Genomic DNA, 18331 nt, shown 5'->3' with positions numbered 1-18331 from the left:
TAAATACTTTATAATCTTCTGTTAAGGAATGATGAGTGACATCACTTTGAAGGGTGTTGCCTCTTCTGGTATTGTGGATATGTTTGGAGTTTTTGGAGCATTTACTTTACACCATACTGCTCACATTGACAGTCTACAGACCACATTTCTCACTTTCAAGGGGGTTGTGAAGCAGAAGCAAACATATCTGCAAAAAGATCTAAACCTCACAAACATTTCCTCATTTATTTTACAAATGTACATGATCTCAGTTCCAATCTCAATGATGTTAATTTCCACTTACAGTCTGCCAAGCCCCACTTACTTTTTCTGACAGAATCTCAATTATCAGTTGCTTCAACCACTGTTCATCTCAGTTGTCCTAATTATTCAGAGTACAATTTCGTTTGCTTCAAATGTAGTAATTATGCATATGTCCACTCTGATTATTATTATTAATAGTAGTAGTGGCATATGATGCAAGAAAACAAGCTAATAAAGAATCAGAAAAAAAAAAAAAAAAAAACTACCCACATCACCTGTCCATCCCCTCTAATAATAGGTTGCTCAATCCATTGAGGTTGCTCAATCCATTTAAAGACATAAATACCCCAATCAGATCATTTCACAGGGAGCCTAGTCTCAAGACATTGCAATTTGCAGAACTAAAGTCTTTCTTGGTAAGAGCACAATTTCATCACCTTCACCAATCTCATTGCCCTACTCTGCACCTGTTCCAGCAGTCTACATCCTTCCAAAAATGAGGATTCCAGACATGTATGCAGTACTCAAGATGTGGCCTAATGGCCTAATCACTGTTTTGTACAATGTGATAATCACCTCTTATTCCTGCAAGCAGTTCCTGTATATCATTGCCCCCCCCCCCTTACAGGCTGTCCTGGCAGCCTGTCTGCACTGCTCACAGAAATTCATATTTAACAGAAAACTACCCCAAGGTCTCTTTCATTTTTACTACCCCGAGTGCAGTACCACATAGTTGGTATATTAATCTGAGATTACTACTACACATATGCAGTACTTTGCATTTATCAATGTTAAAACTTCAACTGCCTAATTTTCTTAGAGTTGCAGTAGCATACCCTGATTACTGTCATTAACCACCCTGCCAACCTTTGTATCATCTACAAACTTAGACATTAAGCCTGACCTTCATCAATATCATTAATAATAAATATAGAAAACAACAATGAGCCAGCAACGAAACTTGGGGGACTCCACTAATAACATTAGTCCATGAATGATCACTCACTGTCTTTGACCACTCAACCATCCCTATAGCCATAGCAGTATCTTGAACTTAATGCTACATTGCTCTAATTTGTACAGCAGTCTTTTATGTGAAACAGTATCAAAGTTTTCCTGAAATCCAAGTATATGATATCAAAATTACTTTTGCATCCAGTTCCTTGGTAACTGCATCATAGTAACCTATCAGATAAGTAAGACAAGATCACCCCATAACAAATCCATGCTGTGCCCACAGCATAATTTCCTACCCAAATGGAACTGCATTACTTCTTTAATCAGTGACTCCATTAACTGGAACAGATGTTAAGCTGACAAGTCTGTAATTACTCATATCACTTTTTGATCCCCCTTTCCTTTATGAATTAGGGATACATTTGCACATCTCCAGTCCATAGGGACCTCCCTGAATCAAAAATTGCTATCATAATTATAGCTAAGGGTTCGCTTACCAACTGTGCTGCCTCCCTTAATATAATAGAATAAATTCCACGTGTCTCTTTTATGATAAGCTTCAACAATTTCTCCACCACTTTCCTGTCAGTTATCACAAAATCATTTAGCTCCTGTTTATTAAGTTCAGTTGGAACTTAATAAACTTCTTTATGACTTGATTGCAGACTAGTTTGTATCTACTTTAGGCTTCTGTATCACCTGATAATTTATATGCATTCCATGCATTTTTCTTCTATACTCAGTTCATCTGACATCCATTTAACTCCAAACCTTGAACAGTATCTCTTAATTGGTATAAAAAGCCTAGTAGCTGCCACGATTAATTCCCTCAATGCTTCCCATTTAGAATATTCTGCTGGTAACATCACCAGTTGGTCCCACTGTATAATATAATATATAATATAGAATTTAAAATTGTATGGGACCTCTGTAGTCACTTTTAGGTAAGTAAAAGCCCTTCCCTTTGCCCTTGATGGTAGTGACATCTTTAAGTAAATCCCACATCAATATGCCACAATTACTGTCACCTAGTGGTGACAGTAATTGTGATTACTGTCACCACCTAGTGGTGACAGTAATCACATAGATTAACAGTAGCCACTGGCAGAGGTGAAAGTGATTCTTGCACTGCTTCTATTGGAATGAGCCGCAGCCTGGAAAATAAGATGCAGGATATTTCAGAGACTGCTGGGAATCATTGGGGTACAAATAAACACATGGGTTGTGTTAGGGTAGCTAAGAAAAAGAACAGGTGCATGTATACTTGTGTGTACACCAATGCTAGGAGTTTAGTAAATAAATTTGATGAATTTGAGGTATTGCTCAAAACATCAAAGGCAGATATTGTGGGGATTTCAGAGACGTGGTGTCACACAGATATAAGAAATGCAGAACTGGAATTTGGGGAGTACAATGTCTACAGAAAGGATAGAAGGATAGGAAGGGAGGAGGGGTTATGCTATTAGTTAAAAAACACATAAAATCCAAGGAAGTGAAGCCAGTCGACATCGCTGGACAGTGCAGTGTTGAGTCAGTTTGGTGTGACATAAGCATTGGGAGATCAAAATTGAGAGTAGGAGTGTGCTATAGGCCTAATGACTCTGATGAGTATAATAAGAAACTGTTCGGAGAAATAGAGTGGGCCAGTAAATCAGAGAGTCTTATAATGGGGGATTTTAATTTCCCAGATATTGACTGGAATTTGGGGGCTGGTCACTCACACAGTAGCAAGGATTTTGTGGATTTATTGGATGATTGTTTTCTACATCAGCATGTTCGGGAGGCAACTAGAGGGAGTAATACTCTTGATTTGATTATCAGTAGTGATTCTTCATGCATTAAGAATCTGCAGATAAATGAACCACTTGGTGGCAGTGATCACAGTGTGCTGAAGTGGGAGTTACTCAAAGAGGTAACTACCATTAGGGGTAAAGGGAAGGGGTATTGCTTTCGTAAAGGCGACTACAATGGACTGAGACAGTATTTAAATTCTATACAGTGGGATCAACTGATGATATTGCCAACAGCAAATTCAAAATGGGAAGCATTCAAAGAACTTATCGTGGAAGCTACTAGGCTTTACATACCAACTAAGAAATATTGTTCAAGGTTTAGGCCTAAATGGTTGTCAGATGAACTAATGAGGCATATGGCAGAGAAGAAAAATGCATGGGATACATACAAATTAACACGTGACACGGACGCCTATGATAGATACAAGTTGATCTGTAACCAAGTTACAAAGGAGGTTAGGCAGGCGAAGGCAGATTACGAGAGATCCTTGGCAAGGGATGCGAAGAAAAACAGCAAAGAGTTCTTTACTTATGTAAACTCTAGAAGGAAGGGGATGAATCAGATTGGTCCACTTGAGATCGATGGGTCAACTGTTGATGACCCTGCTCGGGTAGCTAACAAACTAAATGAATATTTTGCATCGACATTCACACATGAGGAGTTATTCAGCGAGGGGAATGCCAGAGGTGTATTCAATTCTAGCAGTAAGCTAGAGAATCTTGTAATAACTGAGAGCAAAGTGGAGGAGAAATTGTTGAAGATAAACACAAGAAAGGCACCTGGGGTGGATGGGATCTATCCAGTTATATTAAAGGAGGCAGCAAAGGAGGTAAGCAAACCCTTAGCCATAATTATGAGAGCTTCCTTGGGCTCAGGGGAGGTACCCATTGACTGGAGATGTGCAAATGTGACCCCAATTCACAAAGGGGGATCAAAGGCTGACACAAGTAATTATAGACCTGTGAGTTTAACTTCTGTTCCCGGAAAATTAATGGAGGCACTGGTGAAAGAAGCACTGCAGGATCATCTAGACAAGACTTCAGTTATAGCTAGGACACAGCATGGTTTTGTTAAGGGGAAGTCTTGCCTGACCAATTTGATTGGATACTATGATGCAGTCACAAAAGAACTGGATGCAGGGAATAACTTTGATATTATATACTTGGATCTTAGAAAGGCTTTTGATACTGTTGCACATGGAAGACTGCTGCACAAATTGGAGCAGTGTGGCATTGGAGGCAAGTTGCTGCTATGGATAAAGGGGTGGTTGAGGGGGAGAAGACAGAGAGTGGTAATCAATGGACACTGCTCATCGTGGACTAATGTTATTAGTGGAGTCCCTCAGGGTTCAGTATTGGGGCCTTTATTGTTTTCTGTATTTATAAATGATATTGATGATGGTATATCAGGCTTAATGTCCAAGTTTGCAGACGATACGAAGGTTGGCAAGGTTGTCAAGGACACTACTGACACTATGCTGCTGCAACAGGATTTGGAAAGGTTGAGCAGATGGGCTTCGAGGTGGCAAATGAAGTTTAACATTGACAAATGTAAAGTACTACATATGGGAAACAGCAACCCCAGAGCAGCGTATCAACTCTGTGGTACTACACTGACAGTGGTAGAGAATGAAAGGGACCTGGGGGTGGTGGTGCAGGCAGATATGAAGTTCTCTGAGCAGTGCAGACGAGCTGCAAGAGTAGCTCATGGTGTATTGTCAATGATATATAGGAATTTTTCTAGCAGGGATAAGGAGGTGATTATTCCCTTGTATAAGGCAATGGTCAGGCCACACCTAGAGTACTGTATACAGGCCTGGAGGCCTCATTTCAGGAAGGATGTAGAGCTGCTGGAACGAGTACAGAGAAGGGCAACTAGATTGGTGAATGGGACAAAGGGGTTCTCTTACGAAGAAAGGCTTAAGTTTTGCAAATTACAGTGTCTGGAAACTAGGCACCAGCGGGGTGATCTGATAGAGGTGTACAAAGCCTTGAATGGTTTGAGCATGCTCAATGCTGATGGGATTCTTCCTCTAGCTCAGAAAAATCACCTGAGAGGGCATAAATTCAAATTGAGGAAAGACAGATGTAGGATAGATGTGCGGAAATTTGCCTTTAGCCAGCGGGTGGTTGGTGGGTGGAACAGACTTCCATCCCTTGTCGTGGAAGTTGATAGCCTAAATAAGTTTAAGGCTCAGCTGGACAGGTATTTCGAACGAACAGAGGGGTGAAGTGGAAGTGGTTATTTTTATTTATTTATGTTACTTTTTTTTTTTTTTTTTTTTTGGCTGATGCTGCATAAGCTTGCTTTCTTGCATCAAATGCCTCTACTAATGCTAATGCTAATGCTAGTGTTACTTTTATCTGCAGATTCTTAATACATGAAGAGTTACTGCTGATAACTAGATCAAGAGGACTGCTTTCTCTCATTGCTTCTCTAACAAGCTACTGAAGAAAATGGCCATCCAATAAATCCACAAAAGCCTTTCCAGAGGAGTGAAAGTTACCAACCCATAAGTTCCAGTGAGCATCTGGAAAGTTAAAATCCCCCATTATAAAACATTTTGATTTAGTAGTCCACTTTATTCCTCTGTATAGCTGTTCATTATATTCATCACAGTCATAAGGCCTATAACACACTTCCATTCTCATTTTTGTTTTCCCAGTGCTTAGGTCACACTAAACTGATTCAAAATTGCATTGTCCACCCATGTAAACTGGATGCACTGCCTCAGATTTTATATGATTCTTAACTAAGAACATTACCTCTCATCCTGTCTGTCTTTCTGTACTCAATGTACTTCCCATATTCATATTCTGCATCTCCTATGTTTCTGATATCCCTACAATGTCCGAATTTGATAATTTAAACAATACTTCAAATTCACTGAATTTATTTAATATGCTCCTAGCATTAGTATACATGGAATTATACCTGCACCTATTTTTATTCTTAATTACCCTAACACAGCCCATATATTTGCTTGTTTCACGAGGACCCACAACAGGCCTTGAAATCCCAAACACCTTGCCTTCCAGGCTGCTGCATGTTCTGATAGAAGCAGTTCAAGAACCACATACACCTCTGCCTGCAGCTCTAGTTAATCTATTAGTTTGTATATCTTCCCAAGCTATCAGTTTTCTGACCCACCTAATACTGCCCAGATAGCATCAGCAGTTATTCTTGCACTCCTTCTAAGTATTCCATCCATTTAACAGCACAGCAATGTAATGATGTAGGTATTTCTCTAGTGCTAAAAGATCATGATTTAATTCCACTGCACTCAAAAAGATATTTATAAATTCTCCATTCACAGAGTGAAACATGCAGATTTTTTTAAAAATAATATTTAATATTTGTGTATTAATAAATGTATTATTTAATAATACACAAATTTAACAACAAACAACATTTTATCTACAAGTTTGAAATAAAATATAAATGTACTTACAGAGGAGACAGCTTCTTGAGTGATTAGCCTCTGTATTGAAGTTAAACATATTTGTACTATTTTAGTATTTTTAGTATCACAACCCATGAAAAAAGGTTCCATTATTTCAGGGCTCTCAGAAATTAGAGCTAAATAAAACAAACATGTTTTGTTTTAGCAAAACATTTCATTAAAAATCTAAGTGAAACACATGGTTATTATACCATTTCTCAATAAAACAAATTCCATATTCATTTTGATGCTTAAAATATTTTCTACTGAACTTTCTCTTATAACAGGTAATCATTTTTGATTTACATATTTTTGGTTAAATGTTTCCTAAAAATATATACCACTTCTTAATTAGAAAAACCTTAGCTCTTGCTGTAACATGATTTTATAGCACATGGCAGGCAACTGAGTATGGGATGTAGGTCAACCATGAACTCATCTGATGATATTTTGTCAAATTTTTAATTTGTTGAATTGTGTATTGATTATTTTTGTGTAATTTCTATATCTAAAGTTATATTATAACAAATATTAATGTTTTACTTAGCTTTTTAAATATTAATATTTTACTTATTAATTAAATAAGTTAAACAATATGAACTGCATAATTAATGTTATTAATTGTAACTTTATATTTTTATGCACTTCAAAATAAATATGATATATAAAACTTACATATACAGGCAGTTCTCGTTTTACGAGTTCCCGAGTTTATGAGTTTTTTTCCCCAAGTATCAACAAAATCGAAAATATGAACATTAATTGCAAAAAATGAATGTTAAACATTCATAACAACTGCATTCCAAACCACGTGCATAGATATACAATACAGTGTACCCCGCTTTACGATATTAATCAGTTCCAGAGACGCCATCGTATTTAAAATATCATAATGCGAACCCAATAAGACATTGTTTTTTGGTAATTCATTTCAAGATCTCGGAAGCTGAAAATTTTGCTGTATAACTAAGCTATTTATCTCTCTAAAATGTCATTTTTAAGGTCACGAGGGTGACTTTAAGGCCATATAAAAGTTCATGGGCGTGGTTTGTAAATTGTATTAGTTACCAATTCAAATGCACTACACTTTCATCGTTATCATATGTTCCATTATAAGAATCAATTTTAAACGCCTTTGTGATGTTTTTCTAAAACACATTTCTGGAGGTCACGACCTTAAAACAATAAAAGCAATTTGCACTTTCCAGTTTGTTACTGCAAGCAATCATAAACAGGTAGTAAACTCGATCTTCTTGAAATTGCGAAAATACCAATAGCTGGAATTGTGTGGTTTTTTACGTTATTATGGTGAAATGTATTTCCCATTTACTGAAATCTTCAATCGTATAAAAAACATAAAAAAATTTTCAGAATCTTTTCTTCATTCGTTTTTTTTTTTTTTTTTAACCTTCGTAAACTTGTTACACCACGCAAATCGTGCTAGTTGCAATTTGTGTGTGCCGTTAAAAAATGCTTACGCATGCAATTGTAAAATTTATAATTAAAAGAGATTATCTTGGAAACAAACGCCTCTTGAAACATTTCTGAAGAAGACGACTCCTTTTGCAACAAACCAATAAGTGCTGAGCCAATAATGAGTGATCAGCGAGTGTGCATTTATTCAATGATGAAGAATAATTTCTCTATTATTATAATTCGCTTGATTTTACAGGCTACGTTTTCATTTCTTTAGATAAATCAATCATTGTTTAAACATAAACTAATTAGCTAACTAATTTCATTGTTGAGAACGTAACCCCTATTTTTAACCTTATGTCTATGGGAAATAAATTCCTGCTTTACGAGTTTTTGCATTATGAGCATGCGCTAGGAATGAATTAACTCGTAAAGTCGAGAACTACCAGTAATTGACTTAGTCTTATCTTAGGTTTAACAAAACAAAGGAAGTTTAAAGAAAGCATTGAAATAATGAACAACAAAAGGCAATATGAAATAAAAAATTTAACTCTAAAATAAAAAAAGAATGAAAGATAAAATGGCATTATGCATTAAAACCAATTATATGAGAATAGATTTTGGATCTACTTGACACATCACCATGACCACCTTGACACATTTTGCATGCATAAACATCTATAATGTCTATCATTTTGGAGTTTAACCCTATCCATCAGTTTGCCCCTTGTGTCCTTCCTTTCTCTTATTTTTTTTATGGGAAATTAACTCTAAATGTATGCAATGATATGCAGAAATGCATCTATTGCATAAATTAGTAAATGGCTGTACACAGTATTATATTTCAGAAGACAGCAGAGTAACATGGAGGATTTATACAAAGAATTACTATCAATACTATACAATTAAAATATTGCTTAAGAAATTATCCATATTTAAGCATTAATGTTCATAAAAAAAAAATTCAAGTTCAAATTCAAGTGAAGTTCATTTCTGAATAAGTTACTACAAAAATGAAATATTCTGAAATGTGCTTTTAAATGATCTAGCAAGAAACAGTTAAGCTAAACCTATTCAATTCTTAAAATGGTTGCCAACAAGAAAAAGGAATGACAATGTACTAATAGCATTTTCCTATTTCAGTTCAATAACATTAATTTATTTTATACATATGTAGGGGGAGGGGGGGTGTGGGTGAGTTTTAACATGTTCTGATTTGAAAGTCTCCAAGGAGAGGGAATGGATATTTGTACAGCACTGAAATATTAAATTAATAATAACTGCACCATGCAGAAAGAAACATGATGGAAAAAATTTGTTTGAAAAACTGAAAGGTGACTCATGACAGAAATACAGGATGGGGAAGGGAATTGTATTTGTATTTGTATGAGCAGTTCCTAGAACAGAAGTTCATCTCCATCCCATTGCTCTGTTCAGTTTTTACAGACTCTGTCAAGGTAAGGTCAGTGTGTGTCATGTAAAAAAAAAAAAAAAATTCCATCCCACACAGGATGAAGGGTCGTGTGTGGGATTGTCTCCCCTATAATCTGCTCACCCTCCTCCCTGGGGAAAGAGTTTCCCAGGGAGGAAAAGAAAACTAGAGTACGGTGAAGAGGGGAAAGGACTGGGGCTCCCCTGGGCCAGGGGAGCCCCAGTCCAGGATGAATTGTTAGGAAAAAATAATAATAATAAAAAAGTGTTGGTGAGAGGTTGCTAGCCTGACCTGGGGAGGTCCAGGCCAGGGCAGAATACGAGAACAGAAAAAAAAAAAAAAAAACCTTTAAATCCTGCATCCTGATCGCAGAAAGGAAGGGAGTATCGATCCGGTGCCAGCAACAGGTAGATAGGGAAGGGAAAAAAAAGAAAAAAAGAGAAAAAATAATAATAATAAAGAAAAAAAAAAAAAGGTTTTTCATTGCACGCAAGATATATAAAATAAATAAATTTATAATAGGACATTTATCACTTTGCAGTCAGCTCAAATCCTAGGTTGGTGGTCATTAGTTCTAGTCAAGTTTAGGTGTTTGCATCTGGTGAAACTTCCTTCATGGGGAAGGGGAAACTATAAAAGCTAGTGAAATCAAGCTGCATACTAGTATGCACTATAGGTAAAACAGCCTTATCAGAAGAGCAAGAATGCCACAGCTGAATGAATACTGTCAGCAGAAAATGAGAAAGAGCCTTCCACCACAAAATAATTTATAAAAAAATAATGCAAAAGGTGGAGGAAGAAGTTGCTATGACTGAAACAAAAAATTGATTTTTGCATGTTAGTGTAGTTTAGCAACAACTCCATTATGTAATCTACAAAGTGTTGTGGAAAATTTTCCTTATTTGACAAAATTAAAAGCAAACTTTATATCATTATCAAAGTTCTGCTAATCTTTTGTGTAATACATAATTTTCCACTTCTAATTTGTTTAAAAAAAATTGCTCTGAAAAAAGAAACCGTTGACTGAGGAAGCACTGTAAAAGGAAACTGCAGAACTCCTCGTGCATATGACTTTTTCTTCTTTAATTGTTTTTTTGTTTAAAACTGAATTTGTCTAAATGCCAAAAAGAATAAGTTTATAATCGAATGTGTATACTTTTCTGTTATGATTACTTAGTCACAAAAGGCTGTTTTTATTAGAAATTTACCTTTAATTTTGCTATGCATTCACGATGACAATAATCTACGTAGAAGGGTACATGATTTTAACATCATATATAGGTTAGTTATTACAGCCAGTCCAATCTGAATTGATCCTGTGTAGAAATATTAAAAAGAATTTAATAAATTCCTTTTAATAAATATTAAAAAACTGAAGAAGAAAATCTTATCCAAATATAGGTTGGCCTGTCTGTCAAAATTGTGTATGAAAGAATGGTGCCATATGGTATTAGATGCTCTAAATGAATTTTGTTAGTGTCATTTAATATACAGTTCCATATTTCCCAATTTACCATTAATAATATGAATGCAAATGGCTCACACTACAGCTGTTAATATTCACAGAGACATATATTCAATCCTGAATCCATGACTCAGAACTATGAGGAGGTGAATATATATATATATATATATATATATATACAGTTTAACCCTTTGTCAAAGCCTCAGGAAGAATGACATGTCATCAAGCAGTCATATGAGTATGTAGTTACTAAAAAGGTGTCCCAAATATACCTGGACAACTTCATAGATTCATTACAAAAAGAAAAACAAGTTTTTAAAAAACAGTTTACAGTTATTGATAGAACAACCCATTTTTTTTACCGTATTATAGGTATCACTTGTATCATCAGAGAGTAATGTAAGTGAAAATGGCATCTTCTCAACAAAAGGTTCAACGTGTGGCATGGTTCAGTGAGATGAAATCTGGCTTTCAAACTCAAAGAAATTATTGAACAATGTATGGCCCCCAACCACATACCAACTCATACAAACATTTGTGTGTGTGTGTGGCACCTCCGTAGCCAGGTGGGCAGAAGCAGCAGTGCATAGCACACGCTTCTTGATTAGACCGGGGTTCGAGCCCGTGACCACCAAATACGGAGGATGCGGAAAGGTCAGGGAATGACCACCGCATATCCCCGGAGCAATATGGCCTTAGTTGCTAATGCTCCTAAAAACCAAATAACAACAACAACCAACATTTGTGAGCAGCACTGAAAGTTCACGAAAATGGAAAATGCCAATCACAAAAACAGGTATGGATTCCCTAGCACAAGGTCTAAAGATGTGAAACAAGTCAAGGATCATTTGCTAGCAGTCTTTCCAACTCAATCAGAACTGCCTCCTGGGAGCTTCAGGTACCAAGGTCAACTGTAGAGAGAGTCATGCAAAAATGTTCAAAACTCTAGGAATACAACCTGCAGCTTGTGCAGGACTTGAAACCTGAAGATAAACCAAAGCATTTTGAATTTGCATTGAATATGTTTTGCCATGTGGATAGCAATGAAAATTTTCTTAAGCAGGTGCTTTCCAATGAGTCCACATTTCAGGAATGGTGAATAGGCATGTTCAAATTTGGGACTCAGAAAATCCATATGTTTTACAAGAATTGGAAAGGAGCAGTAAAAAGGTGAACATTTGGTGTGGATTTCTTCATGATGGTGTAACTTGTGCTTTCTTTTTTCATAAACAGACTGTGAATGCAAACACCTACTTTGATATGCTTGAGATTTAGGGCTTCACACAGCTGGAAGAACTTCAACCTAATGTTTTTTTCCAGCAAGATGCTACACCTCCACACTGTGCTTTAACAGTGTGCAATTTGCTTGATTATCATTCTCCAGGCCATTGGATTGACTGTGATGGTCCCATGCCATGGCAAGCTCAGTGGACATTACCCTACTACACTTTTTTCTGTGGGGCTATGTGAAAGAAAAATGGAATTTTATTTATTAATTTATTAAAAAAATATTTGGATTTGGTGTATGGATGGATGTAAATTGTGTTTTAATAAATTTGCTTTTCTTTTTGTAATGAATTTATGAAGTCATTCAGGTCCTTTTGGGACACCCTGCCTACTAGTATTTGCCATATACTGTTGAAGGATGATCTTCAAATTGAGGAGGCAGACAACTTTTTATAACACACAGAAGTGCTGATGAGACACAATTCAAATGGCGAAAAAGCAAAGAAGGCAAAATCGGATAATAAATTATATGCTGTAGCAGCAATGCAATTTAAATAATAATGTTGTATAAAACATCATTCTGAAATCCCCTCAGCTTAGGTCCAGATGTTGCTTCAAATTCTCTCCACCAGGTCATGTGTCAAACAACTGGCTGCTCAAGATGAAACATTCTCAGCAAAAGTTCTGGTTTAGGTAAGCTGGGAAAAAAGATGGTAACTGGCTTTAACAAAAGCCTCAAAACCATGTCTTGCCACATGCATTTGGTATTGATAACCAGACATAACAACAAAATGAACTTAAAACCATATCCACCCTTGTGAGGGGCAACACCTCCACATTGGGCTTTAACAGTCAGTTTGATGTTATAGGTAAATGGTTAATAATTAGGCACTTTGAAGTTTACTGTAAATGGGATTAATGGTTTGATCTACCACATTTTTTAGTGTGTGAATGGGTTGTGGTAGCACATTGTGCTACCACAACCCATTCACACACTAATAAGTCCAACAGTACAGCATCTGATGGTATAGAAAATCCAATAATTCAGCAACTGAGCAAAACAGCCAAAATATTACATCCCCTCCCCTACCATATGCTGATATGCAGAATGAAGATTTATCCTGACAACTATAAAAAAATTCTAACTGTACTCAAGTTTTGAAGTAGACTAAAGTACAACTGTTTTTGATTTTAAGCATGTTGTGTTCTTAATTAATTCAGGACATCCAGAAAATTATTCAAAGGTTACATAATTAATTGTTACTATTCTCAAGAAAAATTAGTAATGGGAAAATCAAAAGAGTTTCTCTCAGTCCAAGAGTCCTCAGAGGAAGCATTAGGACCTCCACATATTTTTTTACTCTATATCATATATCCAAAGGATGCATTAAACTGACTCAAGTTCAAATAGCAAAGCTTAGTAAATCTGAACTGACATAATGAATTTCAATTATTGTGTTTATAAATAACACTGCTACAGCAATTTTCATCCATTTGCATTTGGACAGGGAAAATACAAATACGTATTCAAAGATTATTCATTTCTGACAAAATTATACTGTATACTTTAAGTGTTCTTAACTCTGGAAGTGACCTTGTAATTTAAAAGTTAATTAAATAAAGAAATTTAAAAACTTCTAATTTTCACCAAGTTCGATTATCAACAGACCAATGGCAAAGATACTGATTTGGCCCACTGAAAAGCTGAGTTTCCAAAATTTAATTTTGGCTGCATAGTTAAAAAGCAGAACTTGTCTTCTCAGATGAAGTTAAGGTTCACAGGCTTCAGCATACAGACTTTGAACTAGAGAGAGAGAGAGAGGTACAGTATGCTCCTAGATCAACATGGGGCACACTGGTACTTCATAATCAAGTTGTGATACTATTAAAAGTTCTATACATGGGTAGTACCATGCATCTATCTGCTTCCCAAGTTGTTGCCAATAAAACTCTTAATAATATTGAGTCTCAAGTGTTTTGTGTTTTCTAAGGTTAATTTTTTTTTCCCCCCATCAAGAGTTAATCCAAGAAATGATATGCTTGGTGTTACTGGGATTGCTTGTCCTCTCAGCTTTAACTCTGGATCTCGGTGCAAGTTATGCTTCCTACAGAAATACATTTTGTTTTGAGCCCATTTGAGAACTTTATGAAATGTTCTTTGCAGTGGTTCCCAAAGTGGGCAATACTGTCCCCTGGGGAGGAGGGGGCAGTGAAATTACCTAGGGGGAGCTAAGAGACAAGGGGATGCACTGGAGGAGGTAAACCACTCTGAGTGCAGTGGATGCTTATTTACGATTAACCAGGCTAGAGCCTAGTCAAATGTAAAACATCCTCCTCACTTCGTATTTAAACTTTTACTACTCATATTGCTTTCAAATCTATTTCCTTTGGGCGCTTATGTTTACAATTCAGAGTTGTCACAAGATAGCCATTACTGGTAATAGCTATTGATTTTGTTATAAATTAGTTGCCATACATCTGTGGTAGGTGACGGTTTGTGCATGTTTAGCTAGTTATACAGGGTGTCTCAAAAATATTGGTACAAATGTTTAGGGGAGGTAGGTAACATCTAAAGGAATGTGAATCGCATAGGAACCCATAACCGGAAACGTCACAGTAAGTCGGTAGATGGCACGGTAGTCGCCGCACAAAAAGCATGCATCGATATACGAACTGTGAACTGGCAGATATGCACCTAGTGTATGGATTAGCAGAGGGCAATGGACGAGCCGCTCAACGAATTTATGGAGAACGCTTCTCAGACAGAGATGTACCAGACCACCGTTTGTTTGTGCATGTGCATCAAAATTTGTGCGATTATGGGTCATTTAGAGGTAACAGGAGTAGTGCAGGCAGACCACGTTTGACGCGAACTCCCGCCATGGAAGAAAGTGTGTTGAATGCTGTCCAGAATAATCCTACTACCAGCACACACGCTGTTGCCTCTGCCTTAGGAGTGTCTCGTTGCAGTGAGCGTGTCTGGCACAACGATTCCTTACACCCCTTTCATCTCCAAAGGGTTCAGTTACTGCTCCCCCAAGATCATCCTGCACGTGTGGCTTTTGCACAGTGGTTTCTCCAAGAAAGTGTTCAAGACTTGAATTTTCCAGCCTATGTTTTGTTCACGGATGAGGCTTATTTCACTTGGGAAGGCTTGTTCAATCAGCACAATGCTCGTGTATGGGCTCACGTCAACCCACACAGTGAGCGCCCCCAAGTGGCACAACATGGTTTCGCAATAAATGTGTGGGCAGGTATGGTCGGTGGCTGCTTAGTCGGCCCATACCTGTTACCATCCCGCATGAACTCCGCTAAATATCGGATCTTTCTTGAACAAGTTCTACCAGGGTTACTTGACGATGTTCCAGCAAATGTGAGACGCAACATTTGGTTTCAACATGACAGGACGCCTGCCCATTATGGAAGGTGTGTTCGTGAACATTTGACCAGGCATTTTGGGCCTCGATGGATTGGCCATGGTGGATCCGTTACCTGGCCCCCATGCTCACCTGATTTATCGAGCCTTGATTTCTTTCTGTGGGGGCCCTCAAATCTATCGTGTATGAATCGCTGTGGAGACGGAAATGGATCTCGTGGCGAGACTCGTCTGCACTGCTGCTACTGTCAAAGAAACTCCAGGTGTGTTCGACTGTGTCCGCCAATCCATGCTGCGTCGGTGTCACACATGCATTGTGTCTCATGGTGGAACCTTCGAGCATCTGTTGTAACATCATGAAATCCATCCATCTCGTACTCCATTGTTAATATTATGTAAAATAAATGTTTGGCACTAATTACTGTCTTGTGTCATTTCTGCTTCTTGTGCCTCTGCTACTACTTTCCTGTGACGTTTCCAATTATGGGTTCCTATGTGATTCACATTCCTTTAGATGTTACCTACCTCCCCTAAATGTTTGTACCAATATTTTTGAGACACCCTGTATATATAAATATTTTATGCTGGTTTTAGTGTAGTCATCCAACTTCTTTCCAAAAAAAGATATTAACTCCAGATTACTAAATGTGGTGATTTAAGACTCTTGCTAAGTGACTTTAAACTAGACATTGGGGAACTGATATCACTTCATCAAGCCCATCCATTGCATTAAGAATTTACTGAACATTGAAGTGGTTACTAAACATGGTATCTAAGACTCTTGTTAAATGATGTCAAAAGGGTTGTCAATAAAATCGGTGAATTCGAACTGCTGGTTAGGACAAGTAACACTGACATAATAGGGCTTATGGAAATGTGGTACCACCCATAGATAGGGGATGATGAGTTTCAGTATGGTATGTACAATGTATTTAGGAAGGATAGGGCAAATAGAAGGGGTGATGGGGGTCATGCTTCTTATCAAAAGCAGCAGGAGCACAATGAAAGCTTTCCTAGTTTCAGACATTTCACTTGCTAGTGCAGAATCTGTATGGCGTGAGATAGCTGGAAGCAAAGGCATAATGAGAGTGGGAGTAATCTACAGGCCAGATGATTGTGAAGATTAAGATGAGAGCCTCTACAAGCAAATGGAATGGGCAAGCAAGTGTGAATATGAAATTAAAATCACCCATAATAATGGGTGATTTTAATTTTCCTCCAACTGATTGAAGCAAATAGAAAGGAAACTCCACATGGGGTACAAAATTTTTAAATCAACTAGATGATCGTTATTTGTATCTACATGTCAGGGAAAGTGCTAGGGAAAAGAATATTTCTCATCATCACCCATGAACCAGATGACATAACAGGGCTGGCAGTACAGGAACCAGTAGCAGGAAGTAATCACAGAACTCAATGGTGGACAATGAAGAGAGAGGAAGCAGTAGTTAAAGGCAAAGGAATGGGTTATAATTTCAGGAAAGGAAATTACGATGGCTTAAGGTGCTACATGGCCTCTATTAACTGGGTAGATATCTCACAGAGAGCGAATACAATTGAATTATGGTATACCTTTAAAACATTAATCACAGAAGACTTGAATACATATATACCATTAAAAAAAATACTCCATAAGGAGCATTACAAGTTGGATGAATAATGAAGTTGCCAGATTACTTGAGCAGAAGGCGCCTCCATAGCCAGGTGGGAAGGAGCAGCAGTGCATAGCACACGCTTCTTGATTAGACCGGGGTTCGAGCCCGTCACCACTAAATACGGAGGATGCGAAAGGTCAGGGAATGACCACCGCATATCACGGAGCAATATGGCCTTAGTTGCTAATGCTCCTAAAAACCAAATAACTAACTAACTAACTTGAGCAGAAAAAGACAGTATGGAAAAGTTACAGAACAATAAAAAGCACTGAAGCCTATAACAGATACAAATTTATCTGTGATATTGCCACAGAAAAGGTTAGGCTGGCAAAGGCAGATTATGAGAAATCACTGGAAAGACAGCAAAGAGTTGGAGATAAAGAATTCTTCACATATACACCAATGAGCCAAAACATTATGACCACCTACCTAATATGATGTTGGTCCTCCACATGCAGCCAAAACAGCTTGTACTCAGCAAGGCATGGATGCTACAAGATTTCTAAATGTGTCTTGTGGTATCTGATATCAACGTGCAACCAGTAGATCCTTTAACTCTTGTAAGGTCCACGGTTGAGATGCCACAGATCAGAGCTGCTGTTCCAACACAAACCACAGATGCTCGATGGGATTGATGTCTGGGGAATTTGGAGGCCAGGGCAATATCTGGAAGTCTTCCTTATGTTCCGTGAACCAGTCTCGAACAATCCAGATGGTGTAGAATGGCACATTATCCTGCTGAAAGATGGCACAGGCAGAGGCTGACCGTTGCCATGAAAGGGTGTACCTGGTCAGCAATGATGTTTAGATAGGTGGTAGACATCAGGGTGCCCGGCACATGGATGACTGGATCCAGGATATCCCAGCAGAACATTGCCCAAAGCATGACACCACTGCCACTAGCTTGTTTTTGTCCCACGGTGCATTCAGGCACCATCACTTCCCCAGGTAAACGACACATGTGTACCTGGCCGTCCACATAGTGCAACAGGAAACATGATTTATCGGGCCAGATGACCTTCTTCCAATCACTCAAGGTCCAGTTTCGATGCTCGTGTGCCCATTGTAGGTGCTATCACCAGTGAACAGTGGTTAGCATGGGCACTCGGAACGGCCTGCAGCTATGCAGCCCCATTTTCAGCAGGGTTCAATGTACTGTCTGTTGTGACACATTACTCCCGTCACCAGCATTCCAATTACTGGCAAGTTGCACCACAGTCGCCCTTCTGTTACCACGTACCATCTGGGAGAGCCTTCGCTCACCTTGAGCATCAATGAGCCATGGTTGTTCAACACCTCGCCCAGTGGTTCGTGGATTTCCCCT

At 37.9% G+C, this 18331-nt stretch overlaps 1 protein-coding gene across 3 annotated transcripts in view; it reads right to left on the bottom strand.

Moving 5' to 3' along the window:
* The window catches only part of mon2 (Mon2 homolog, regulator of endosome-to-Golgi trafficking), a 273966-nt gene that overhangs the window by 233893 nt on the left and 21742 nt on the right, over positions 1 to 18331 (bottom strand). For 2 of the 3 annotated variants that reach the window (XR_016548096.1, XM_090389771.1), the window contains exon 3: positions 6446 to 6573. The exons of the other annotated variant lie outside the window; for it this stretch is intronic. Coding sequence is in view for 1 of the 2 variants with exons in the window: in XM_090389771.1 (XP_090245897.1) it covers positions 6446 to 6573 (128 nt within the window). In the remaining variant the exon portion in view is untranslated. The remainder of the gene's footprint in view (positions 1 to 6445; positions 6574 to 18331) is intronic. 3 annotated transcript variants of the gene reach the window in all.

Source organism: Mastigoproctus giganteus, chromosome 2 (assembly GCF_048544385.1).
Source record: "Mastigoproctus giganteus isolate SK-2022 chromosome 2, ASM4854438v1, whole genome shotgun sequence".
Taxonomy (NCBI): Eukaryota; Metazoa; Arthropoda; class Arachnida; order Uropygi; family Thelyphonidae; genus Mastigoproctus; species Mastigoproctus giganteus.
Note: the sequence above shows the minus strand (reverse complement) of the source record. Positions and strands in the feature narration are given on the sequence as shown.